The sequence below is a fragment of the Chionomys nivalis genome, chromosome 8, assembly GCF_950005125.1.
Source record: "Chionomys nivalis chromosome 8, mChiNiv1.1, whole genome shotgun sequence".
Classification (NCBI taxonomy): domain Eukaryota; kingdom Metazoa; phylum Chordata; class Mammalia; order Rodentia; family Cricetidae; genus Chionomys; species Chionomys nivalis.
In genome coordinates, this window is record NC_080093.1 from 46240456 (window position 1) to 46260710 (window position 20255).

The 20255-nt window shown below is 55.6% G+C and overlaps 2 protein-coding genes across 9 annotated transcripts in view; both read left to right on the forward strand.

Moving 5' to 3' along the window:
• Dagla (diacylglycerol lipase alpha) overlaps window positions 1–3430 on the forward strand; it is a 58609-nt gene extending 55179 nt beyond the window's left edge. For all 3 annotated transcript variants that reach the window (XM_057777892.1, XM_057777893.1, XM_057777891.1), the window contains one exon: window positions 112–3430. In XM_057777892.1, coding sequence (XP_057633875.1) covers window positions 112–1069 — 958 coding nt within the window. In that variant the 3' untranslated portion in view covers window positions 1070–3430. The remainder of the gene's footprint in view (window positions 1–111) is intronic.
• Window positions 3431–7091: 3661 nt separating this feature from the next.
• Myrf (myelin regulatory factor) overlaps window positions 7092–20255 on the forward strand; it is a 32279-nt gene continuing 19115 nt past the window's right edge. For 4 of the 6 annotated variants that reach the window (XM_057778031.1, XM_057778032.1, XM_057778034.1 and 1 more), the window contains exons 1-3: window positions 7092–7259; window positions 19224–19311; window positions 19417–19680. In XM_057778031.1, coding sequence (XP_057634014.1) covers window positions 7214–7259; window positions 19224–19311; window positions 19417–19680 — 398 coding nt within the window. In that variant the 5' untranslated portion in view covers window positions 7092–7213. Of the gene's footprint in view, window positions 7260–9876; window positions 9911–19223; window positions 19312–19416; window positions 19681–20255 lie in introns of those variants that run through there. The other 2 variants (XM_057778033.1, XM_057778036.1) reach the window with 2 other exon arrangements.

Consider the following 20255-nt stretch of genomic DNA (forward strand, 5'->3'; position numbering starts at 1 on the left):
AACAAGGACTGAATTAATTCTGTCCTTGTCCCCCCACCACTTCCTTCTAGCCTGGGAAGTAGGGGTCTCTTCAGTCCTTCTGAGTCTCGTCCTTATGCTCTTCCCCTGCAGAAGCAAGTCTCAGTCTGAGATGAGCCTGGAGGGCTTCTCTGAGGGGCGGCTGCTGTCCCCAGTGGCTGCCGCATCAGCAGCCCGCCAAGACCCTGTAGAGCTGTTACTGCTGACCACCCAGGAGCGGCTGGCGGCAGAGTTACAGTCCCGGCGGGCACCACTGGCCACCATGGAGAGCCTCTCAGACACTGAATCGCTGTACAGCTTCGACTCACGCCGTTCCTCGGGCTTCCGCAGCATCCGAGGCTCACCCAGCCTCCACGCGGTACTGGAGCGTGATGAGGGCCACCTCTTTTACATTGATCCGGCCATTCCAGAGGAGAACCCATCCCTCAGCTCGCGCACAGAGCTTCTGGCAGCCGACAGCCTGTCCAAGCACTCGCAGGATACCCAACCCCTGGAGGCAGCTCTGGGCAGCGGGGGTGTCACTCCTGAGCGACCCCCAAGTGCAACCAATGAAGAAGAGGAGGCAGCAGGCGGCGAGGGTGGTGGGGTGGCCCCCCGAGGAGAGCTGGCACTGCACAATGGGCGCCTGGGGGACTCACCCAGCCCTCAGGTGCTAGAATTTGCTGAGTTCATCGACAGCCTCTTCAACCTGGACAGCAAGAGCAGCTCCTTCCAGGACCTCTACTGCATGGTGGTGCCTGAGAGCCCCACTAGCGACTATGCTGAGGGCCCCAAGTCCCCCAGCCAACAGGAAATCTTGCTTCGGGCCCAATTTGAGCCCAATCTGGTACCCAAGCCCCCAAGGCTCTTTGCAGGATCTGCTGACCCCTCCTCTGGCATCTCACTCTCACCCTCTTTCCCACTCAGCTCCTCCGGGGAGCTCATGGACCTGACACCCACAGGCCTCAGCAGCCAGGAGTGTCTGGCCACAGACAAGATCCGGACTTCCACCCCCACAGGCCACGGGGCCAGCCCTACCAAGCAAGATGATTTGGTCATCTCAGCACGCTAGCACCTGGCAGTGGCTGCTAGCTCCTCCCCAACCAGAACTCAAGGCTCTGTGGGTACCTAATGGCCACTTGGGGCCCAGTAGCTTTGAGGAGAGGCTCCCAGAGGCCAAGTGGCCTCAGGCCCTGGAGCATTGCTGCTGAGCAGGGGGTCCACATCCCTACCTCAGCCTAGGACCCTCAGAACCAAGATGTCTGGGAAAAACCGGGGTGGGTTTGGTACAGGGAGGAGACTTGAGGTTGAATGGTCAATCCTCAGCCCTCAGCCTGACTCCCCTGTGTGGGCAGCCTGGTATCTCTGTTCTGGGAATGGGACTAGGCAAGCTAGCTTCCTGTCACTGCCCTTCAGCTCCTCTCCCAGAGCCGAGGCAGAAAGCAGCCCCCCTCCACACACTCTCATACGTCCTTCACGTTGGCACCTGCCCTGGTCACTATCCCCCAGATCTGGTGCCTGCTGGCCAGCCCCCTGGGGTGATCCCCACCAAGGTGGCCCACAGTGCTGTATATGTTTACAGAATCTGCTGGGCTTTGCTCAGGTTGTTTCCTGGGCTTGCAAGCCCCACCCCTAATCATGTGTTCATTATCCCCTGAGGACCAGAGAGGCCTGGAGGTGAGTGGGGTCAGGGCCACCCCTTCTCTGCCTGGTGGCCCTTATCTTCATGGGTCCTGGCCACTGGGTCTGCCTGCCTACCTGCCACTCCCTGGCTTCCTGGCTCACCTTCTCCCTCCCCCACCCCCAGGACTCTGGCCAATCAAAGGGTGGTGGACACTCCTGTGACATCATCCCTGGCTGCAGAGTCAGGGCCCTGGGAAGAACAAAGGCATCCAAAGCCCCATCTCCTGGGTATCCTGCCTGACCCCTTTATGTTACCCCACCATGCCTAGGCAGCTCTGGGCTCTGGGGTCTGAAACCAAACATGCCTCTGCCCACTTGCTCTCCTGGCTACTTAGCTCCTTTCTGGGTCTGGGCTCCACCTCCCATTATGTTCTGCCCATAAGAAGAGGGGCCAAGAGTAGGGTATCTTGAATCCTGGCTGGAACCCCCTGCCCACTGTTGAGGGGAGGGGCCAGTTACTGGGGCTGTCCCAGGGTAGCCTGAGGCCTTCGTGGTTTTGGTTTTCCTACGGTTTGGAGAAGCAGTCCAGGAAGTAGGAACCTAGCCTTTTCCCCATGCGGGGGTGGGGAGGTTGTGCATGCTGGTGTCAGGTGTGTGTGCGCATGTGCATGAATGTGCACCACTCCTGAGGAAAGGGGCTGCAGAGGGCTGCCCGCCTTCCCCACCTTGCCTGCCTCCTGATGCTCCTAACCTGCCAAGAATATAGCCTGTGAAGTGAAGCCTTGGGACAAGCCAGTTACAGGGGTGTGCAGGCAAGCAACTGCCCACTGGAGCCCTCGTCTCCTTGGAAACATAGTCCCTACCACTCTAGCCCCACTCATAGCCTCTCTGGGCTACCTAGGCTCCCCTGACCACCTCATGGTCACTGGTATCTGGACCCTAGCCCCAACTCTAATCCCCACAGCTGGGGTGGCCTGGGTAGCTATCTACCCTAACAGATGAGGACAGAGACCTGGGAGCTGGGCCTCCCCTTGCTCTGTGACCCCCCACCTCACCAGACTCTTGGCCACTCTGCCCCCTGCCAAGGCAGTGTCTCAGCCTAGCACAGAAGTAAAATAAAAATCAGTGGTTCTTAGAATTCAAACGTTAGGCAGATTTTAAATCAGAGAAACAACCCAACAAGCACCCAGCCAGCAGCAAGGAGAGTTGTGGATCTGGCCTTTTAACTCTTCCTCTGCCAGGGTAGGTGTGGGGGGCTCCTCTAGGGTGTGCCCCTGTGCCTAGGACTGAGCCATCAGGGACATACCCCCCACCCCCAAGGCTGCAGCCATACTGTGTTACAGGCTTGGGGCTGGGGCAGGCTTGGACTCAGCCCTAGACACCCAGGGCCAGCCCACCCCTTCCCTGTCCTCTCCCTGCCTGACCCCAGAAGGGTGGGCATGCTGCACGTTCCTATCACTCCATGCCACATCTGGGGAGTCTGAGCCACCCCCTTCATCCCAGTTCAGATTGACCCCCACACTGCCCCCAGACCCACAGCACAAGCTCTCCCAGCCATGCGCTGGCCTGTCCTCCCAGGGATCTGGGGGACTTGCATATGCAAATAGTAGCAAGCAGGCAGGCCCTCACAACCCTCTGCACTCTGTGTGCCATTCTCCCGTGACTTTTTTGTACTTAATGTATGAAAGATCCACACTAATATTGCTGTAAAAAGGAGAGACATTAATATAGCTTATTCTATAAATATATCTGTATATAAAGTTTTCTGTATATTGTATAGAGCTGTGTATAAACTGGATGTAGAAGCACACCTATGCCTCGTGTGATCGTCTTTTCATCAGGTGGGAATGGAGGCAATGTGGAGACATGCTGCCAAGATCACAGCTACCAGGGAATGAGGACCTCTGAGACCATTCCCTAGAGGAGCCAGAAAGCCAAAGGGGAAAACCTGAGAATTCTTGGGACCAAGCCTTCTGTGCCCCCAAAGACAGAAGGCATGTAGGAAGGTACAAGAACAGCCCAGCCGTTAGAACTGTGGGGCTCAAGGTTGATACAGTCACGCCTTTAATCCCAGCACTTGGGAGGCAGAGGCAGGCGGATCTCTGTGAGTTCGAGACCAGCCTGGTCTACAAGAGCTAGTTCCAGGACAGGCTCCAAAACCACAGAGAAACCCTGTCTTGAAAAACAAACAAACAAACAAACAAAAAAATTATGTGCTAAGCCAGCAAGATGGCTTAGTAGGTAGGTCAAGGCACTTGTCCCTAAGCTGGACCACCTGAGTTTGCTTCCCAGGAATCATGGTAAGAAGTGCCTGCCACCAAACTGTCCTCTCATCTCCACAGGCATGCACACCTCCCCCAAAATAAATGCACAAACATAATAGAAACTTAAAAATAATACACAGATACGGTTTGCTGCGCTAGGGAGAGCCCTGTATTTTCCCCTGGCTTCCTGCCATGTCAGTGCCCAGGCCCAGGACAGCGCTGAGTTACATCAAGCGGGCAGAAGTCCCCTTGAATCCTGAGGGCTTGAGACCAGTCACTTGTTGAGTCCTGCCTAAGCAAGCTATACTGGGGGAAGGGTTAGTATCTGTCACATAGTACCCTTGAAGCATGTTGTCCCTTTTCCCTCCCAGAGAGCACTGAGACTCAAGAGTACGTGAACTGCCCCAGATATAGAACCAGCAATTGGAATCCCAGGCTGGTTCCACCAGGCTTGCCCACCCCTTGCCTTCTACCCCGGTGCTGTGAGCTACAGCAGGCATGGCAATCCCAAGAGGTAGCACTGAAGTGTTGAAGTCACTAGAAGCTTTGCTGAGGGCTTCTCTGGGGGAGTGTAAACACCTGGGAAGCCACAGGGACACAGCCTAACCTGGATCCAGAGCACTGAGGCTGGGGAATGGCAGGAGGAGCACAGGGGTAAACAGGCAGTGCTGAGCATCCTGCCTGTCTCAAGCCGTGAAACTTCCACACAGTAGAAGGCGCTGTTTCTCCAACTGGCCTCAGTGGCCTGCAGAGCTTGGTGTAGCCACCCTTGGTCCAGCCAAGCTTCGACTCCACCTCCTTCCCACTCAGACTGCCTCCCAAGTCCAGTATGACCCCACTTGATGGCTCTAGACAGCAGCAGAAACAGCCTACTCTGGGTCACACAAGAGGTACAGACAGACGTAGGACCAAATCCAGAGGCTTGTCCTAGCCTAGGACCCTCCTCTCATAGTGGTTTCCCCTCCTACTATACTGCAAATGATACTGAGCCTGATGGGGCAGAAGCAGAGAAAATGGCCAGAGAGGTACTGTGGCTTGCTCAGGGTCACACAGCAGATGGCAACCATCTCTACAGATGACAAAGTCTGGCACAAAAGTCTCCCTAGGTTCTTACTAGCCCCAGCATCACCCTGCTTTGGGGTAGGCCCGCCTGCGCTTGGACTTCAACTTCATCACGGTGTCTAAGTCTCTGCCTTCACTCCAGTCCAGACATGGGAGGCCCTGGGGTGTGGCTGCACTTTTGCTCCGTGGCCCTAGTGGAATAGGGAGGTGGCAGGGCCCCGCTCCCATGAAATTAAAAGGGGCCTCCTTCCTGCCTGGTCTAATCTCAGGTCTACCCTGGATTTGAGAGCATCCATTGTCTTGATTATGTCACAGTGGGTCAACCCATCCTCAGCCCTTAAGGACCTGACAAGATCAATACTGAAGTCGCAAGCCCACCCTGAGACAGACATTTAGATGTAGAATTTATGGGTAGAGTACATAGGAATGATCTTTGGGTAGTTGGCGTTTCAAAGGGGTGTTATTTCTCTAGTTGTCCCAGGCAACTCAGGAAATAAATTCATCTTTCAGAGTTGCAAGGCATGATGGGGTGTTCACTTTGTCTACAAGCAGGCCTGACCCTGGTTGGAGGAGGGGCCAGAGTGCAGAATAACAATTGTCTTAGGGGAGTCTGCAGCGGAGACAAACCTCTGGGTACATGAGTTGGAAAAGAATGGGCCGCTCAGTATGGCCCCCTTCCCCCCTCGGTGGGGGCCGAGGCTGGGAAGAGGGAGCTGTGGTCAGTGCCCACAGCTGGGCCTCCAGCAAAATCCCACTCTATATACCTAAGAGAGGCGGCTCTGAGAACCGCCCCCAGAGGGACAAAACCTCATTGTGAAGCACCCGCCGGCCTGGGCGCCCCCTCCCCCACGCCCTCCTCGGAGGGCCCCCCCACAAGCCTGCTGACTGGGCCACATCTAGAGCTCAGGCTCTGGCTGCCCTTCCCCCATGCTGGCCACTGAGAAAGAGGGAGGCAGGAGGGAATTAGAAGAGCTCATGGGGGTCACTACCTGCAGAACTGGGCTAGCTTTCCACCTTAGTCCAGCAGCCACTGCCAGGAGGAGTCAAGAGTTCTAGGCTGACTAGGTTAGTATCTTGATTAGATAGCAAGTTCTCCCACCCTTCTGGGCTGTGTGTGTGTGTGTGTGTGTGTGTGTGTTAAGAAAGGGCCTCACTTTGTAGCCCCCACTGACTTTGCACTTACGATCCTCCTGCCTCAACCAGGGGAAACCACTGGTTTTTTTTTTGTTGTTGTTGTTTTTTGTATCAAAAGTATGGTGCGATGTGGTTTCTACTTTATGAGCAATGGTTTGGAGGGACAATAGTGCAGGAGAGATGCTGTGGAGAGGAGCAAGAAGGGGATGAAAACCGGAGGAGTGGCTTCACCCTGCACGATTTCAGGCTAAGCTTTCAAGTCTCTCTTCACCAGGGCAGTTGTCCCCTGTCCACTACCACTATGATCCCACATGACTAACGAAGCTCAAAAAGAAAATCCAGCTGAAAAGTCTAAATGACCAGGACCACAGTTCAGGTGTTCAGCTGCCACTGTGGTTCATGACAACACCTAGAGTATTTCCATCAATCTAGAAAGCTCTATGTAGAAGCATTTCTTTAGACGGGGCCCTTATGAAAATTATAATTCCTTCCAGCTGGGTGTAGTGATGAAGGCCTTTAGTCCCTACACTCGGGAAGTACAAGAAGGCAAATCGTAGTGAGCGCCATAACAGCCAGAACTACATAGTGAGACCTCGTCTCCGTGGGGGTCGGGGGGGGGGCGGGTAGTTTCTCTGTGGTAAAGACTGAGGCAACACACCTGTAGAGTGCTCTGTGCTGACCTGGAACATTACAAGCATTCCTTTGGTGCATGCATGTTGCTTTCACTGGGATAAGGTGGGTAGCAAAAAGAACAGATCTCTGAGATCTGTTCCTGAAAAACTTTAGACTCGTAACCTGGAATCTTACCCATTCAAGAAGAGCGTGAAAAGCGACCAATGCCACAACTTCAAAGCGAGGGTTACTCGTCGAGCGCCCCCTGCAAGCGGCGGGGCGTCCTGCTGCCCGAGACTGCGGCTCAGGTCTACCGCCAGAGGGCGCGGCGGGCGGCGGGCGGGGCGCGGAGCAGGCGGAGTCCGGGCTAGGGCTGCGGGTAGCGAGCGTAAGGCGAGCCTGGTGGGACTGTAGCGGGAGCCCAGCCGGGACTGTCGCGCGGGCCGCGCCGGCGATGCCGCGCCCCCGGGCCACGCTGTAGCGGGGCTGCGGCCGGAGCGCACACGCCGGGCAGGCGGGCCATGGAGGTGGTGGACGAGACCGAAGCGCTGCAGCGCTTCTTCGAAGGTGAGAGACCGTGGGGATGGCTGGGCGACCAACTTCCTACAGTGGGATATGCCAGCCGATCTCCCAGAGGACAGGACTCCCATGGGGTTCCCACCATGCAAGGACCCCCAGAAGGCCTCCTTTGGGTAGGGACTCTACTCCAGACTGGCAACAGAGAGGTAAATGGCTTCGAGATGGGTAGTCTCCAGGAGGTATCTGCCCATGCTCGCTGGACTTGGGCTTCCCGTCTGCCTTCAACATTCAGCTTCTTTAGGGGTGGGTTATCTTCCGTGCTAAGCCCTCCTTGGAGACTTGAAGTCCTGTAGTCCCACTAAACGGTGACATTCCAATCCTCAGCACACTTCAGCCTGGAGATCCTGTATCCACTTCCCTGCTACTCCATCCATGCCAGGCTCCAGCTCCATCTATTATGGACTTCCCATAGCCCTTAAGACTGGGACCCCAGAGCCTAGCCTACCTCCTGGAAGCTGGGACCTCCTGACTGTGCTTCCTGGAGGCTGAGACACCCTTGGAGATTGGGATGCCCTTTGGGACTGTCACCTGTCTTGGGCAATGCTGCTTCCTCCCCTAAGACTGAATTTCTCCTTTAAGCAGCCACTGCTTCCCTCTCTTTAGTGTGCTTACCTAGTATGAAACTCCCTAGAAGCTGGCATCTCTGCCACCAGCTACCTCTGCTCGTGGAGACCTTCACAGTGCTGTAAATGGCACCCACCCCACCAGCCCCATGAGGTTCCTCAGGGCTGGGTCCCTCACACCTGACACAGGAGTAATGTTTCCCTGCACCAGGAGTGACCTGGTCCCCCTCACCTTGACCTGAAAAGACCCTTCTCCAGGGGATCCATTCACGCCCCACTAAATTTTTTTCCTCACCCCTGCATTGATTTTAGAGTCTGTTCCTTGTCTAAATACCGCCTGGGCTTTTTCTGGGCAGCTCCTGACCCTCTTCCAGGACTGCCCCTCCCCCCTGAGAGCTGGGTTCAGGAGGAAAGGGACTGGTGTGGGAGGGGGAGGGGAGGTGCAGGCTGACGTCTCCCAGCCTGCTGGGTTTCTCAGACCCTCGCTGGAGGGTGAGACCAGGCACTTGAGCCCCTTCTTTATCTATGCCCGCTGTGTTGGGAGCCTAGTTCCTGCTGTACCCTCTTGCTAGCCCCTAAGCTAACAGCTTGCTCCTAAGTACAGGAGAACCTTCCTGGAGCAGAACCTGTTGCCCTGGACATTCCAGGCGAGAACTGAGTTGCGGGATAGAAATCAAGACCCAAGTTTAAAGCTCAGTGCCTAGTTCTCGAGAGATTTCCTCAGGACTAGAGACCTTTTCCTGTCTCTCTTTCTGTGACTTGGAGAACCACAGAATGGACGTTTGTCCACTCCTCCTTGCTGAGCAGCCCAGGAGAGGACAGCCCCGCGTCTCAGCCACCTTCACTCCAGGGTTCTGAACACCCAGGCAGAACGAGTCCTAAGAGGTCCCAAAATGTTAGGTTTGCACTAGATTCAGCCATCAATAGTTGAGCAGCTGGACCATTTGAGGGTGCCAGACAGCACCCCTCAATCCCGGGAGCTCTCTTCCCTACGCTATGCATAGGTTAGGAGTGCTCAGGGACCCTGGCAGAGGGGAGAAGGCAGAGGGGAGAAGTCAGCGGTCCTTGTGGGGCACAGGTACTGACTGGGGGTGTCTTGTGCCTGTTCGGTGCTCTCATGACCTATGAGCGGGGACCCCTTGGTTCCTGAAGGTATCCCCAAACTTCCTTCCCCACCCTACCCCCACCTGGCTCTGGGCACAGGGGCGGGCCTAATTGGCCTGGGCTCTACACTTCTGAGCCAAACTTTCCCTCCTGGCCTGGGGAGGGGGGTGGGAGGCTGACGCCACAACTTAGCCATGCGGCCGCCTGGCAGGGAGGCTGTGCTGCTCCCTCCAGAGAGATAAGAGGAGACTCAAGAATGTCTGTGGGGAGCAGGCGGGGTGTGGGGCCTGCTCAGGAGGGCCAGGCTTCAGAAGTCTCCCAGAGCCTGGGAATAGGTGGGTGGGCACCTGGTTCAAGTCCTCTAGGGCTATCTGAGAGGGGAAGGCCTTGGCAGGGGACCCATTGGGTGGTGAGATGGAGGTTCTCATTATGAGGTGAAAGGGCCTGGGGGAACAAGCACAGAGCTTTGGTGTGCTCATAAGTGTGAGTGAAGCCCATCCAGGACGTGTAAAGCCTCATTTTATGGATGCTGATATGTCATTCTTGGTGCTGGTGTATGCTCTCACACTCAAATGGGGACCCTTGAGACCTCATCCAGATTCCCACATGGCCTCAGTCATTTCCTATGGATAGTGGGCAGAGATTTCTATGGTTTAGGTTCTGGGCTGAGAGAGAACATCTCTTGCTTGAAGGGGCAATCTTGAAGAATCCCTCCTCCTCCTACGACTCCCACTAGCTCAGCACACAGGGGCACGTCCTGCCCTGCTCTGGGCTGGTAGTAAGACTGGGGGCTAAGGCGCTTTGGGCCTTTGGTGGGAGGCTGGGATAGAGCGTCCCCCTCGAGGCTGGTACAGCTGGGTCCCCGTGACTGCCCAGTTAATCCCCTAGAGATAGGCACCAGCAGTTCAGAGTGGAGGGCACAAGGCTTGTAGAGAGTGGACCCTCCGGGCAGGATGCATTGGCTCCCAGCAGGTAACTGGGTATAGGGATGGTGTGTTTCTCTTTATCTGGTTGGTGGGGGCCTTGACCTCTTAGAGTCCAGGGATGGAGGAGGACCATGTTCAGAGGACTTGACAAAGACCTCAAAGGGCTAATTCATAGTGGGCCACTGAGAACTGTGTGACCCTAGGCAGAGCCTTTCACCTCTCTGGGATCTTTTTCCTCACCTGGATTATAGGGGTCAGTGGCAGAGGTCTCCATGGTGCCCTCAGCTCTGATGTCCCAGTCCTGGGAGGGAGGGACCCTTTAGAGTATGGAGATTCTGGGTGGAGGCAGTGCTAGTGGTGATACTAGGGGCTCCTGTTGTAGCTGATGTCCCGCAAAGCATGGTGGGGGGTTGGGTAATGAAGGGAATTGGGTCTCTAGCAGGTTTTGATCAGACCACTGAGAGTTCGGAGGCCAGTGTTGGCCTTTGGAGCATCCAGGACTGGAGGAAGGAGCCCGAGTCTCACCTTCCCTGAGCCAGAGGGTGAGCCTAAAGGGATACTGTCCTCTCTGGCTTGCTTTCCTGCTAGGATAAGTTAGTCGAACCAGAGTAGAAGCTTCTAATGGGATCACTTTTAGACACCCAACAAACCCAAACTCATGGTGTCTGATGGGATGAAGAAGGTAGACTACAGAGTGCTTGGTGGGAGGAGGGGGGCGCAGAATTAACCCATTTCCCAGGGGTCAGAATTGAGGCTCTGTGGCACAAGGTTAGCTGGGTAGTCTAGACTGAGTTTAGTCTACAGCTTTCTCTATCATCAAGGCCTTGTGGGAAGGACAACCAGTTGGGGACTGGAAAAAGTTGCTACCTGGCAACTCAGGAGGGAGGCCACAACTCAACATCTGCTAGTTGGACTGTGAGATGGGGGTGGCTGTATGGCCTGTGTCACCTCTCTGTCACTGGTGATGCACCCAGGAGCAGGTGGGTAGGGAGACACCAGATGCAAGATCTCCTTAGTCCCTCAGATTCTCCTTCCTGAGGAGGAGACACAAGGCCTCCTGGGCCCACCTGGAACCCTCCCCCAGCCTCACTCAGCGGGGGGGACTTATGTCCCAGCCCCAGTCTGTAGTGAACTGATGTCTGGGCCCACCCTTCAGGCCCTGAGCCAGGTAGGAAGGAAGAGAGAATAGATGGGGGTCTGACTCATCCCTCTGTCCCCACACCTATCACAGATCCACACAACACAGGGCAGGCAGGAAATGCTCCCTGCCGGTGGACACCATGATCGATCATTCTGTCTATATGCAACAGGATCCTTGGGTGGGGATGTGTCATGGAAAGCCGCTCTCTGGGAGTGGCTGGGGTTATATCTGGGGGTCAGGAGAGGTGGATACCAACCCCTTGGTCCTGAACCCTTCCTCAGTGTAGGGGTGCTGAGCAGGTACTCCTTGAGGTCTTAGGCAGAGCCAAGAAGGCTATCTGGAGACAGACCACTCTGGGTAGAGTGGTATCTCCCTGAGAGACCTGTTCAGGCAACTCCCAAAGGGTTACTGCTCTGGGGGGGCCCTGGCAGCAGAGGCTACTGGGTAACCACCAAGCTAGGCTGCTGATTGGCTGTTGCCCTTGGACTTTGCCCTCCCTGATAAGGACAAAGCAGAAATCATTAACTGGATTATTAACTGGGGTGACCCCGCCCTAAGTAGGCAGCCTGCCTTCCCTTCCTCCTCCTCACAGCCTAGTCCTCAGGCACTCCTCCGAGCCTCAGTTTCTCTCAGTTGGGATGGCTCCTCTCCCAGCTCCAGGTCTTCAGCCGTTACCACTGGGTGTGGATGGCTGGGAGAGTTGATGCACGGATTTTGTGTGCTCACTAGTGGGCAGTGGGGACTGCAGCTATCCCTGTAGTCCTCATGGCTCTCCTCTTGGGTTTGTCTCTACAGCTGGCTGGGCTCTATTGTCTCAGCTGTCAAAAGGCAGCAGTTAGTGGTCGCCTTCCAGAGCTTCTGTGGGGTTGCATAAGATAGTGCATAGGAAGGGCCTAGGAACAGTGGCTGGGCTTTATACCAGCCCTACTTAACTACATCCCATGGCTCACACAGCCCCTTTGCATGGCCTGGGGTAGATGCCATGTGCCCATCCTCAGGATTGTTGATCCATAGTAATCGATGCCTCAGACTTGGGCTCAGGTTTTACAGATGGTGCTATGTGCTTTGGGAGAGACCATCACCCTCTCTGAGAACCTTACTCCAAGATGAGGGCCGTCATCATCTATTGGGTGTATTCTGTGTGCAGGCAACTGTGCTGTGATCGGCCTGCCTTTGCTTTATCTGGTGTCAGCTCTCGGTCCTGCACACCAGTGAAGTCTGTCTCCTCCTTAACCTCAGAGATGTGGAGCCTGTTCTGTAATATAGAAAGGAACTTGATCGTTGCCTGTGGGGCATCTGGGCTAGAGTACTCTGCAGCTGTTCCTCTGCTGTCCTTGACATGGGGGAGATCTTTTGTAAGGCCGCTTTCCCCAAGAGTGAAGAGCTGAAGGTGATGCAGGGTAGCCACAAAAAACAGGAATGGGATTCTGGACCACAGTTGGAGCTCTCCTAGGGTAGATGGGAAGCGGATCTCATTGCATACTGAGGGCCTTGACCTGCTGGTTGCCATGATAAATGATGTACATCCAGCCTTCCTGGACCATACAGCCCTCACTCACATGGTCAAGGCTTCAGTGTGTGAGCAGGGAGACCCAAAGAGTGCTGAGGTCAAAGGGGGAGTGAGAAAAGTGCAGGGTGGGGGGGCATAATAGGAAAGTGCCTGGGTGGGACGCCGTTGGCTCCAGAGCCCCTACTGGCTTAGAGGATGCTGGCCCTACCCTTATCTCTGGTATCCTGCCCTCCCTTTACCTCTAGGCAGGGTTTGTGGCCTCTAAACCACCCACTGAGTGAGGGTGGTTTAGAGGCAAGGTGTTGCTTTCTGGGGGACTTGGGCCAGTGGCACGATTTGCTCAGCCCTATCTGACTCCCACTGCAGCTGGTGGAAGGATCTGACTTTGGACCGCGGGGAGAGACTAGGAGGAAAGAAAACCGGAGAAGCTTGTGTTGGGGGACCCTGGCCCAGGAATATGAAACCGTGTCTTGGGAGGTGTGGCAGCGGGGCCTGCTGTAGACAAGTCTTATTTGTGTGCACATAGCCCTTGAGACACGCCTTGGAAGGATGCTGAGATGTAAACTTGGGCCAACAAGCTTGTACCTCACAACTCTGTCACTACTGCCTTGCACCCTTGCAACCACAAAGAAAGCACAGCTCGGCTGGTGGAACGCTTACCTGGCACGCCCAGAGCACGAACCGTCCCGATCCTTAAGTCTAAGCCACAGTTGCCTGTGTTCCCTCCCAATTTCATACCAGAAAGAGAAGAGTCCCCACCCTCACCCTCCCAGCCTGCCTTCAGAGGCCCTGCTCTTCCAGGGGATCCAGAATCTCAGCTACCCTTGGGCTACAGCTACATCTTCCCCTGGTTCCCACACAGCCATCACCTTATGCCCAGGATAACACAATCTGAACTCGGCACCAAGATGCTCCTGAAGTCAGCCAATCTGTAGCCAGTCCTTAGGAAACCCATACTGACTGTTCCCAGAAACTTACACTTCACTTTGGCAGCACAAGGCTCTAACTCTAGGGGCAAAGAGAGCCCCACCCACTGCCTTTGACTCTTTTTCACAGGAACCAGGGTGGACCTGCCACACAGCCCGTGGGAGGATCCTGCAGCATGGAGAGCTTGGCTCTCCATCAAGTCCTCCTGTTGATTTGTGTTAACACACCAGCATGACCCCTAGGGGTGCACTCCAGGAGATCTGCAGCATACAGCTGCATGTTCTACATGGGGCCCCTTCATTTGTTCAGGAGGTTTCTTCAGGCCCCCACTGTGTGTCAAGCACAGTGCTAGGCTTTAGAGATAAAAGAGACTTATACCCCCTGCCATATGTATTTGACATTCTAAGGTTCAAAGTCAATTGACAAATTAATTCAGCCACCCCACCCCACCCATATATGGTCTCTTATAGCTCAGGCTGGTCTTGAACTTGGTATGTATCTGGGCATGACCTTGAACTTAATGATTCTCTTGCCTCTACTTCTGAGTGTTAGATTTACAGGCATGTTCCACCACAGCCAGTTATTTGATGCTGAGGATCAAACATCACTGCAAGCAGGCTACGGTGCCTCTCCCGGGTCTCTGGTGATGAGGTGGGGGGAGCACGGGCAGCTGTGACTTAGGCTTAAGGATTTGCTGGGTCTAGAACAGCACTGCTGTCAGCTGTGACCACTAGGTCCCAACGGGGTGAAAATCGGGTGCATCCATACAATGAGCTGCATGCACAACCAAGTATCCAAGCAGCAGGCATTTGATCGAGAAGAGTTCTCGTCTCAACTGGGAGCTTGAACGGGGCCAGCAAGCAGTCTAGGTATTAACGGAGACAGAAAGTCCAGGTCCGACGATTGTTGACAACTCACTGGGCCTTGCCTCCCTGTGGGCTGATTGGAGCTTGTAGCTCAGTCCACACTAGGAGACGGGCCATGGCCCTGGGGGTCCTCTCTGGGCAGGCTTGGGGGAAGACACAGAAGGCATCCCTCCTGGGGTGCTGGAGAAGTAGTGTAGTGCTGGTCACATACCTGGAAGGATTCAGGGGCAGACATGGGCCCTCAGAAACCCAAAGGAACAGGAAAGCTGCACTACATGGGCAGAGGCAGGAGGGCAGGAGCCGAGTAGGGACACTTGAAAGTGAGGAAAAGAGCTGCTCTGCTGACTGAGGGATAGCTTCCTGGGGTGCCAGACCACGCATGCGCACTTGGTGGAAAAGGGTGCCGAGGCTCAGAGACGTCAGGAAGTCACTCTGCAATTAAGCCGAGGCCCATGTTGGTAGGGAGACCTCTCAGAGGACCACAAAGATGCCAAGGAAGGAAGCATCTGACCCAAGTCACTGCTGGAATCAGGATGCCCTTAGATTCCAACACCTGAGGTTGACACTCAGGGATTCGAGCCCTGATGCCCTGGCCACCCTGAGTTCAGATCAGCCCACCCTGCCCGTGGCCACGTGGCTGACGGGATTTCCGCCATGTTTGAGGCATGAATTGACAAGTGCTCCATTGACGGGGCAGGGGAGGGGGTAGGCAGGGCACAAGACTCCCACTGTGCTGCGTCCCCACCCTCCCCACCCCCCAGGACAATGGTCAAGACTCAGCCAACAGCCACAGCTGGTGGGGGGGGGAGGCTTGAGAAGGGGGACAGGGAGGGTCCAGGGTGGAGGGACCACCTGGGTCCCTGCCTGCTTGCCTCCTGCACCTGGCTTGGGTGTTCTCATCCCTTGTGCCCAGATGAGTCATCTTAGAAGGAGGAGGAGGAGAAAAGGGGACAGGCTGTTTTCCCACAGCCAGGACCCTCGCCTGCCTGGGGAAGAATGGCATCTGGGTCTGGCTCTTGTTTCAAGCAGGTAATAAAGGGCCTAATTAGTGTGGAGCTCCTGGGGTACAGCTCTGCGGGATAATGTGGGACACGGAGAGGCCCTGTCTGACCCTTGCCTTACGGGGCCTGCCCAAGGTCTCCAGGCCCAGCCAGGCCACCTCTAGTCTCTGGTTCACCATCATTCTGTGGCTATTAATCTTGCCTGCTGTATACAGGGATTCTTACATTGCAGAGACACACAGGAGCCGTAGTCCAGTTCCTGCCCTGGAACCGGAGGAAAGATACCCCCTCTCGGCCGGGCGGTGGTGGCGCATGCCTTTAATCCCAGCACTTGGGAGGCAGAGGCAGGCGGATCTCTGTGAGTTCGAGACCAGCCTGGTCTACAAGAGCTAGTTCCAGGACAGGCTCCAAAGCCACAGAGAAACCCTGTCTCGAAAAACCAAAAAAAAAAAAAAAAAATAAGATACCCCCTCTCGGTCTCTTCCTCTGTACAACAGAGGACAGCGGCCTCATGGGAGAGATAATCCTTGGAATGTGGAAGTCAGATTGTGGGGCACTCACTCACCTTTTCCAGGGAGGCATGAGGCAGCTGGGTGAGCAGGTAGACAACTTGACTTGAAAGGAGAAGAGGGGCAAAAGGAAGAGTCATGGAGGCCATGTGGGTTGGGATTTTGGATAATAAAAACCTGCAAAAGAATGGGAATTGGCTTTCTCTGGTAGAGGCAACTGCATATGCAAAGGCCCTGTGGGAGGTGTGTCTGTCCCTGACAGGAAGGAAGCAGGAATTGGGCTTCAGAGAATGGCACAGAGGAGGAAGCTGAGGTACGAGCAGAAGGCAGACAATGCCAGGCTTTGGACAGCCGAGGAGCTCTGGGCTTATAATTTGCTGGGCACATTTGTTGGAGGGTTTGAGGAGGGAAAGGACAGATACTGACGGGTGACATTTGGGTACCACTTTCTGGATGGCCTGTGGCAGGGCAGGGCTCATTTTCCAGGTGGTATTGAGAACTGGGGAGGGGGTGAAGAAGGGCAGCATGCTGTCTTGAGTCTCCAGCCCTGCAGGCATTCCTCACCGGGATCCAGTGTTTCATGGTTCTCTTGGCACTAGGGCAGTACTCCTAGAGTGTACCTTGAGGACTGTGTCCTCTCCTGGGCCCCTAGGGAGCCCTGTTCCAGCCTCAAGAGCCCCAGGCTCCCACAGGCCTCCTTAACAATAGAGATCTGTGGACTAGGCTGGGACCCTCGGACAGTATCTGGGCAGTATGGGGAGAAGACAGGCTTGTAGGGAGCAGGAAGTGTGGGGGGGGTCCCGCATGCCTTAGGAAGCTTCAGCTTCTCCCCCTCCAGAGCCCGAGACCCACCTCACTCTGCCATCAGCCTCCTCCTCCCACCTCGGTTCTCCCGGACCCTGGCACGAGAGGGTCCCTCCTCCCCTAGCCACATCTGGTTCTTGTTAGGGTCTCCCAGGATGCCTGGGCCTGAGGCCCCCATCCCCCGGGGGAGGTGGACAGGAGGATTAGGGGCGATTAGGAGTGCTCCTGGCCAGGAGAGGAGGGGCCCAAAAGGAGGGGCTAGAATGGTTATAAACAGCAGCCCATGACCGAATCAGCCCATCACTCACCCAAGGTGCCAAGTTCAGTCTCAAAAACCTGCAGCTTCAGCAGCTGGGGCAGAGTGGGGGTGGGGCCTTAGGTTCTCCTCCCTGCTTCAGAAACCCTTCCGCAATGCTGTGGGGCAGGGACCAGACTGGGAGAAGATGCAGAAACACCAGCTGTACCTTTCTCCCTGGGGTCAGATGGACTCATATTGGGAGTGAGGAGGGATCTTTATGAACACTGGAGACAGAGGTAGTAACACCAGATTCGTGGAAGTGACCGTGGGGTAAACTGCAATGTTTTAAATACTTATAGTGCCTGACCAGACAGCATGAGCTTCCATTATTGTCGTCACATAGTATGAATTCAGAACTGGTAGTCTCCACCATGAGCTGCCGTCACCAGCAATGTCGCTTTCCTCCGTGTTATGAGGGGTTGGTAGGATTTAGCGACACGTTGCCCGTAAAGTTGGCAGAATGCCTCATATAAATTCGGCAATGGGGGCATACAGTAGGCACTCAACTATTGGGAGCTGTGGCTGCCAGAAATGAGGGAGGTGAAGTTGGAACATGGGCAGACAGACTGGCCATGTACAGCCCTGCAGGTCATGGCTGGCACTAGCCATGCATGGTGGGTGGGTGCCCTCTGTTCCTGGCTGGGGTGAGCTTGGGTGGGGGTCAGTCAGAGGCCCTGGTCTGTCACAGGCAGCGTGTGACTCCTAGGAAGGCTTAGCCGCTCACGCTCATTAATTCATTAATCACCTAAGCGGGGCTCGCATTCTTCAAATGCCAGCAGGGGACAGGGAGGGGCCCGGGCTGGGGGCTCAGAGACCCCAGGGTTTGGGAGGTGAAGACAGGCCCCCATTTGCAGGGCTCCCACTGTGTGCAGTGCACTTTAGGATCTGTGTGTTTACAACTTTACAGCCAGCACAATTGCTCCAAGAAACAGCGATATTCACTCCCCATCTTCCTAGGAAGGATACTAAGGCCCCAAGAGGGTATGGCCTCCTTGAGGGCACGTAGCAGGCTGAATTAGATGCGGTTTGCCTTGACCAGCCTGAGCCCTGTTCCCAGGACTCTCCCGAGGAAGGACTCAAGGTGCCAACCCAGGACTTGAGGCTCTAGATCAGTGGTTCTTAACCCCCCTAACGCTGCGACCCTTCAATGCGGTTTCTTATGTTGTGGTGGCCCCACCCATAAAATTATTTCATTGCTACTTCATAACTGTAGCCTTGTTACTATTATGGATCGTATTGTAAATATCTGATCTGCAGGATATCTGATATGTGGTCTCTGTGAAAGTTATTCGACACCCTCAGGGGTTGCGACCCACAGGTTGAGAACCATTGCTCCAGAGGGTCGTTCCTGCCTCAGTGGAGTCGGCCAGCCAAATCTTCAGTGTGGGTGGGGTGTCCTCTATTATCGGGGTTGACGCATCTCTCACGTCAGCCCCCTTATCACTCCTCCCTTTGGCTGCCCCCCCTCCTCGCCCCACAAGGTGACCCTGGGAGAGGAAAGGCCATCGCCACCCCCTCTCTTTCCTTGCCATGCCCAGGAGCCCTGGACTGCATTTCTTTGTCCTTCCCCTTCATGGGCCTGAGGCCAGGGGAGGATAGCAGGCAGGCAAGCAGGTGGAGGGTAGTGGAGCAGAGCTCTGGCCACTGTCCCTCCCTGGGTGAGGCCAGGACAGACTGCCCCTCTCATCCTCTGTCTCCTCTGGGGAATTGGGTCTGAGCTCCCTACTCAATGGGCAATGGGCCTCGCCACCAGAGATGGGCCACGCTGGCACTACCGATCTTGGCTTTCAGCTTTCCCTGAAGCTAGAGCCTGGGGCTCAGTGGTTCCTTGAGTTCCTGGGCCCGGGATGTGTGTTTTGCCCGGCCAGACCTCATGCCTCAAGTGCTCAAGACTGGGTCTCCTGGAAGGACAGGGCAGGAAAGTCATTCTGGGTCTGAGCCACTGGCGTGGTAGGGCCTTGCTTGTTCCTCAGAGCATTCTGTAAGATAAAGGGACAGATGAGAGGGAGGGCGATGATCCTATCACATAGCCAGAAAAAGGATGTGGAAGGACAGGAGCGGCTTCTCTGTCCCCAGCCGCATACATTAGGCTGCTGACCTCCTAGGAAATAGGTTATCCTTGAGGGTTGTGGGCAGGCATTATTTTTAGAGGGGCCTTGGGTGGACAGTGAAGGACCATGAACAGAGGGGAGATAGAGAGATAGGTCATACGTTTCAGAGAGCCTAGCCTGAGGAGGGCTGGTGGGACCTAGGCCGGGGGTCTTCGGGGAGCTATCTCAAACCCAGCTGCCCCTGCTTTGCAGGCCATGACATCAGTGGTGCCCTGGAGCCCTCCAATATAGACACCAGTATCCTGGAGGAGTACATTGGCAAGGAGGACGCCTCTGATCTGTGAGTCACCTTAGCTGAGACTTCTGGGCAGTTCCCTGCGGGAGGGGATGGAACTTCCCCTCAGGCCTGGGGACCTGGGGGCTGAGCCTCCTCCCTTCCCCACAGCTGCTTCCCTGACATCTCTACACCAGCCAGCACAGCCTCCTTCCCCCACGGGCCACCAGCCATTCCCGGCTCCAGCGGGCTCCACCATCTGAGCCCCCCTGGGAGTGGACCATCCCCTGGGCGCCATGGCCCCCTCCCACCCCCGACCTACGGCACCCCACTCAACTGCAACAACAACAACGGCATGGGCACCACCCCCAAGCCCTTCCTGGGGGGCTCTGGGCCTCCCATCAAGGCAGAGCCCAAGGCTCCCTATGCCCCAGGGTGAGTGGGGCCAGGGAGTGGGTGGGGACAGAGTACAGGGGCACAGTTGGCCACTGTCCAGCAGATGTTGGCCTGTGGACTCACAGTGGGTAGGGTTAAATGACAGACTCCCTATGGGTAGGTTCCAAAAGGGGTGATAGGAGACTTAAGTGCTTTTTTCTGAGGCCATGGACAGGCACGAGGGTTCTGAGAACAGTGAGGAGGGTAGTGCTAGAAACATCTCAAAGCAAAGTTGGGACAGTGGCAGAAAGTCCCAGGACCCCAATCAACATCCAGGAACCCAAGCACACATACGCTCCCCCACAGGGCACCCAAGCACAGTGCCAGGCTCCATCTACCCATGAAGCCTTTAACTGACATTTTCTGTGTCCTGAGAGTTGCCAGTGCCTCAGGTTGGCCTCTTACCTTGTGGAGCCAAGGGCAGTTACATCCCGAGGGGGCCTTTGCTCTGCCAGCCTCCCCCATCTCTCTCCAACCTACCGTACTGATGTCCTGACTCAGGACTGACCTTGTACCTGGTTTGACCACCTGCAGTCATAGTCCAGCCAGCCTCCAGACCCTGTGGTTCTCAGCCT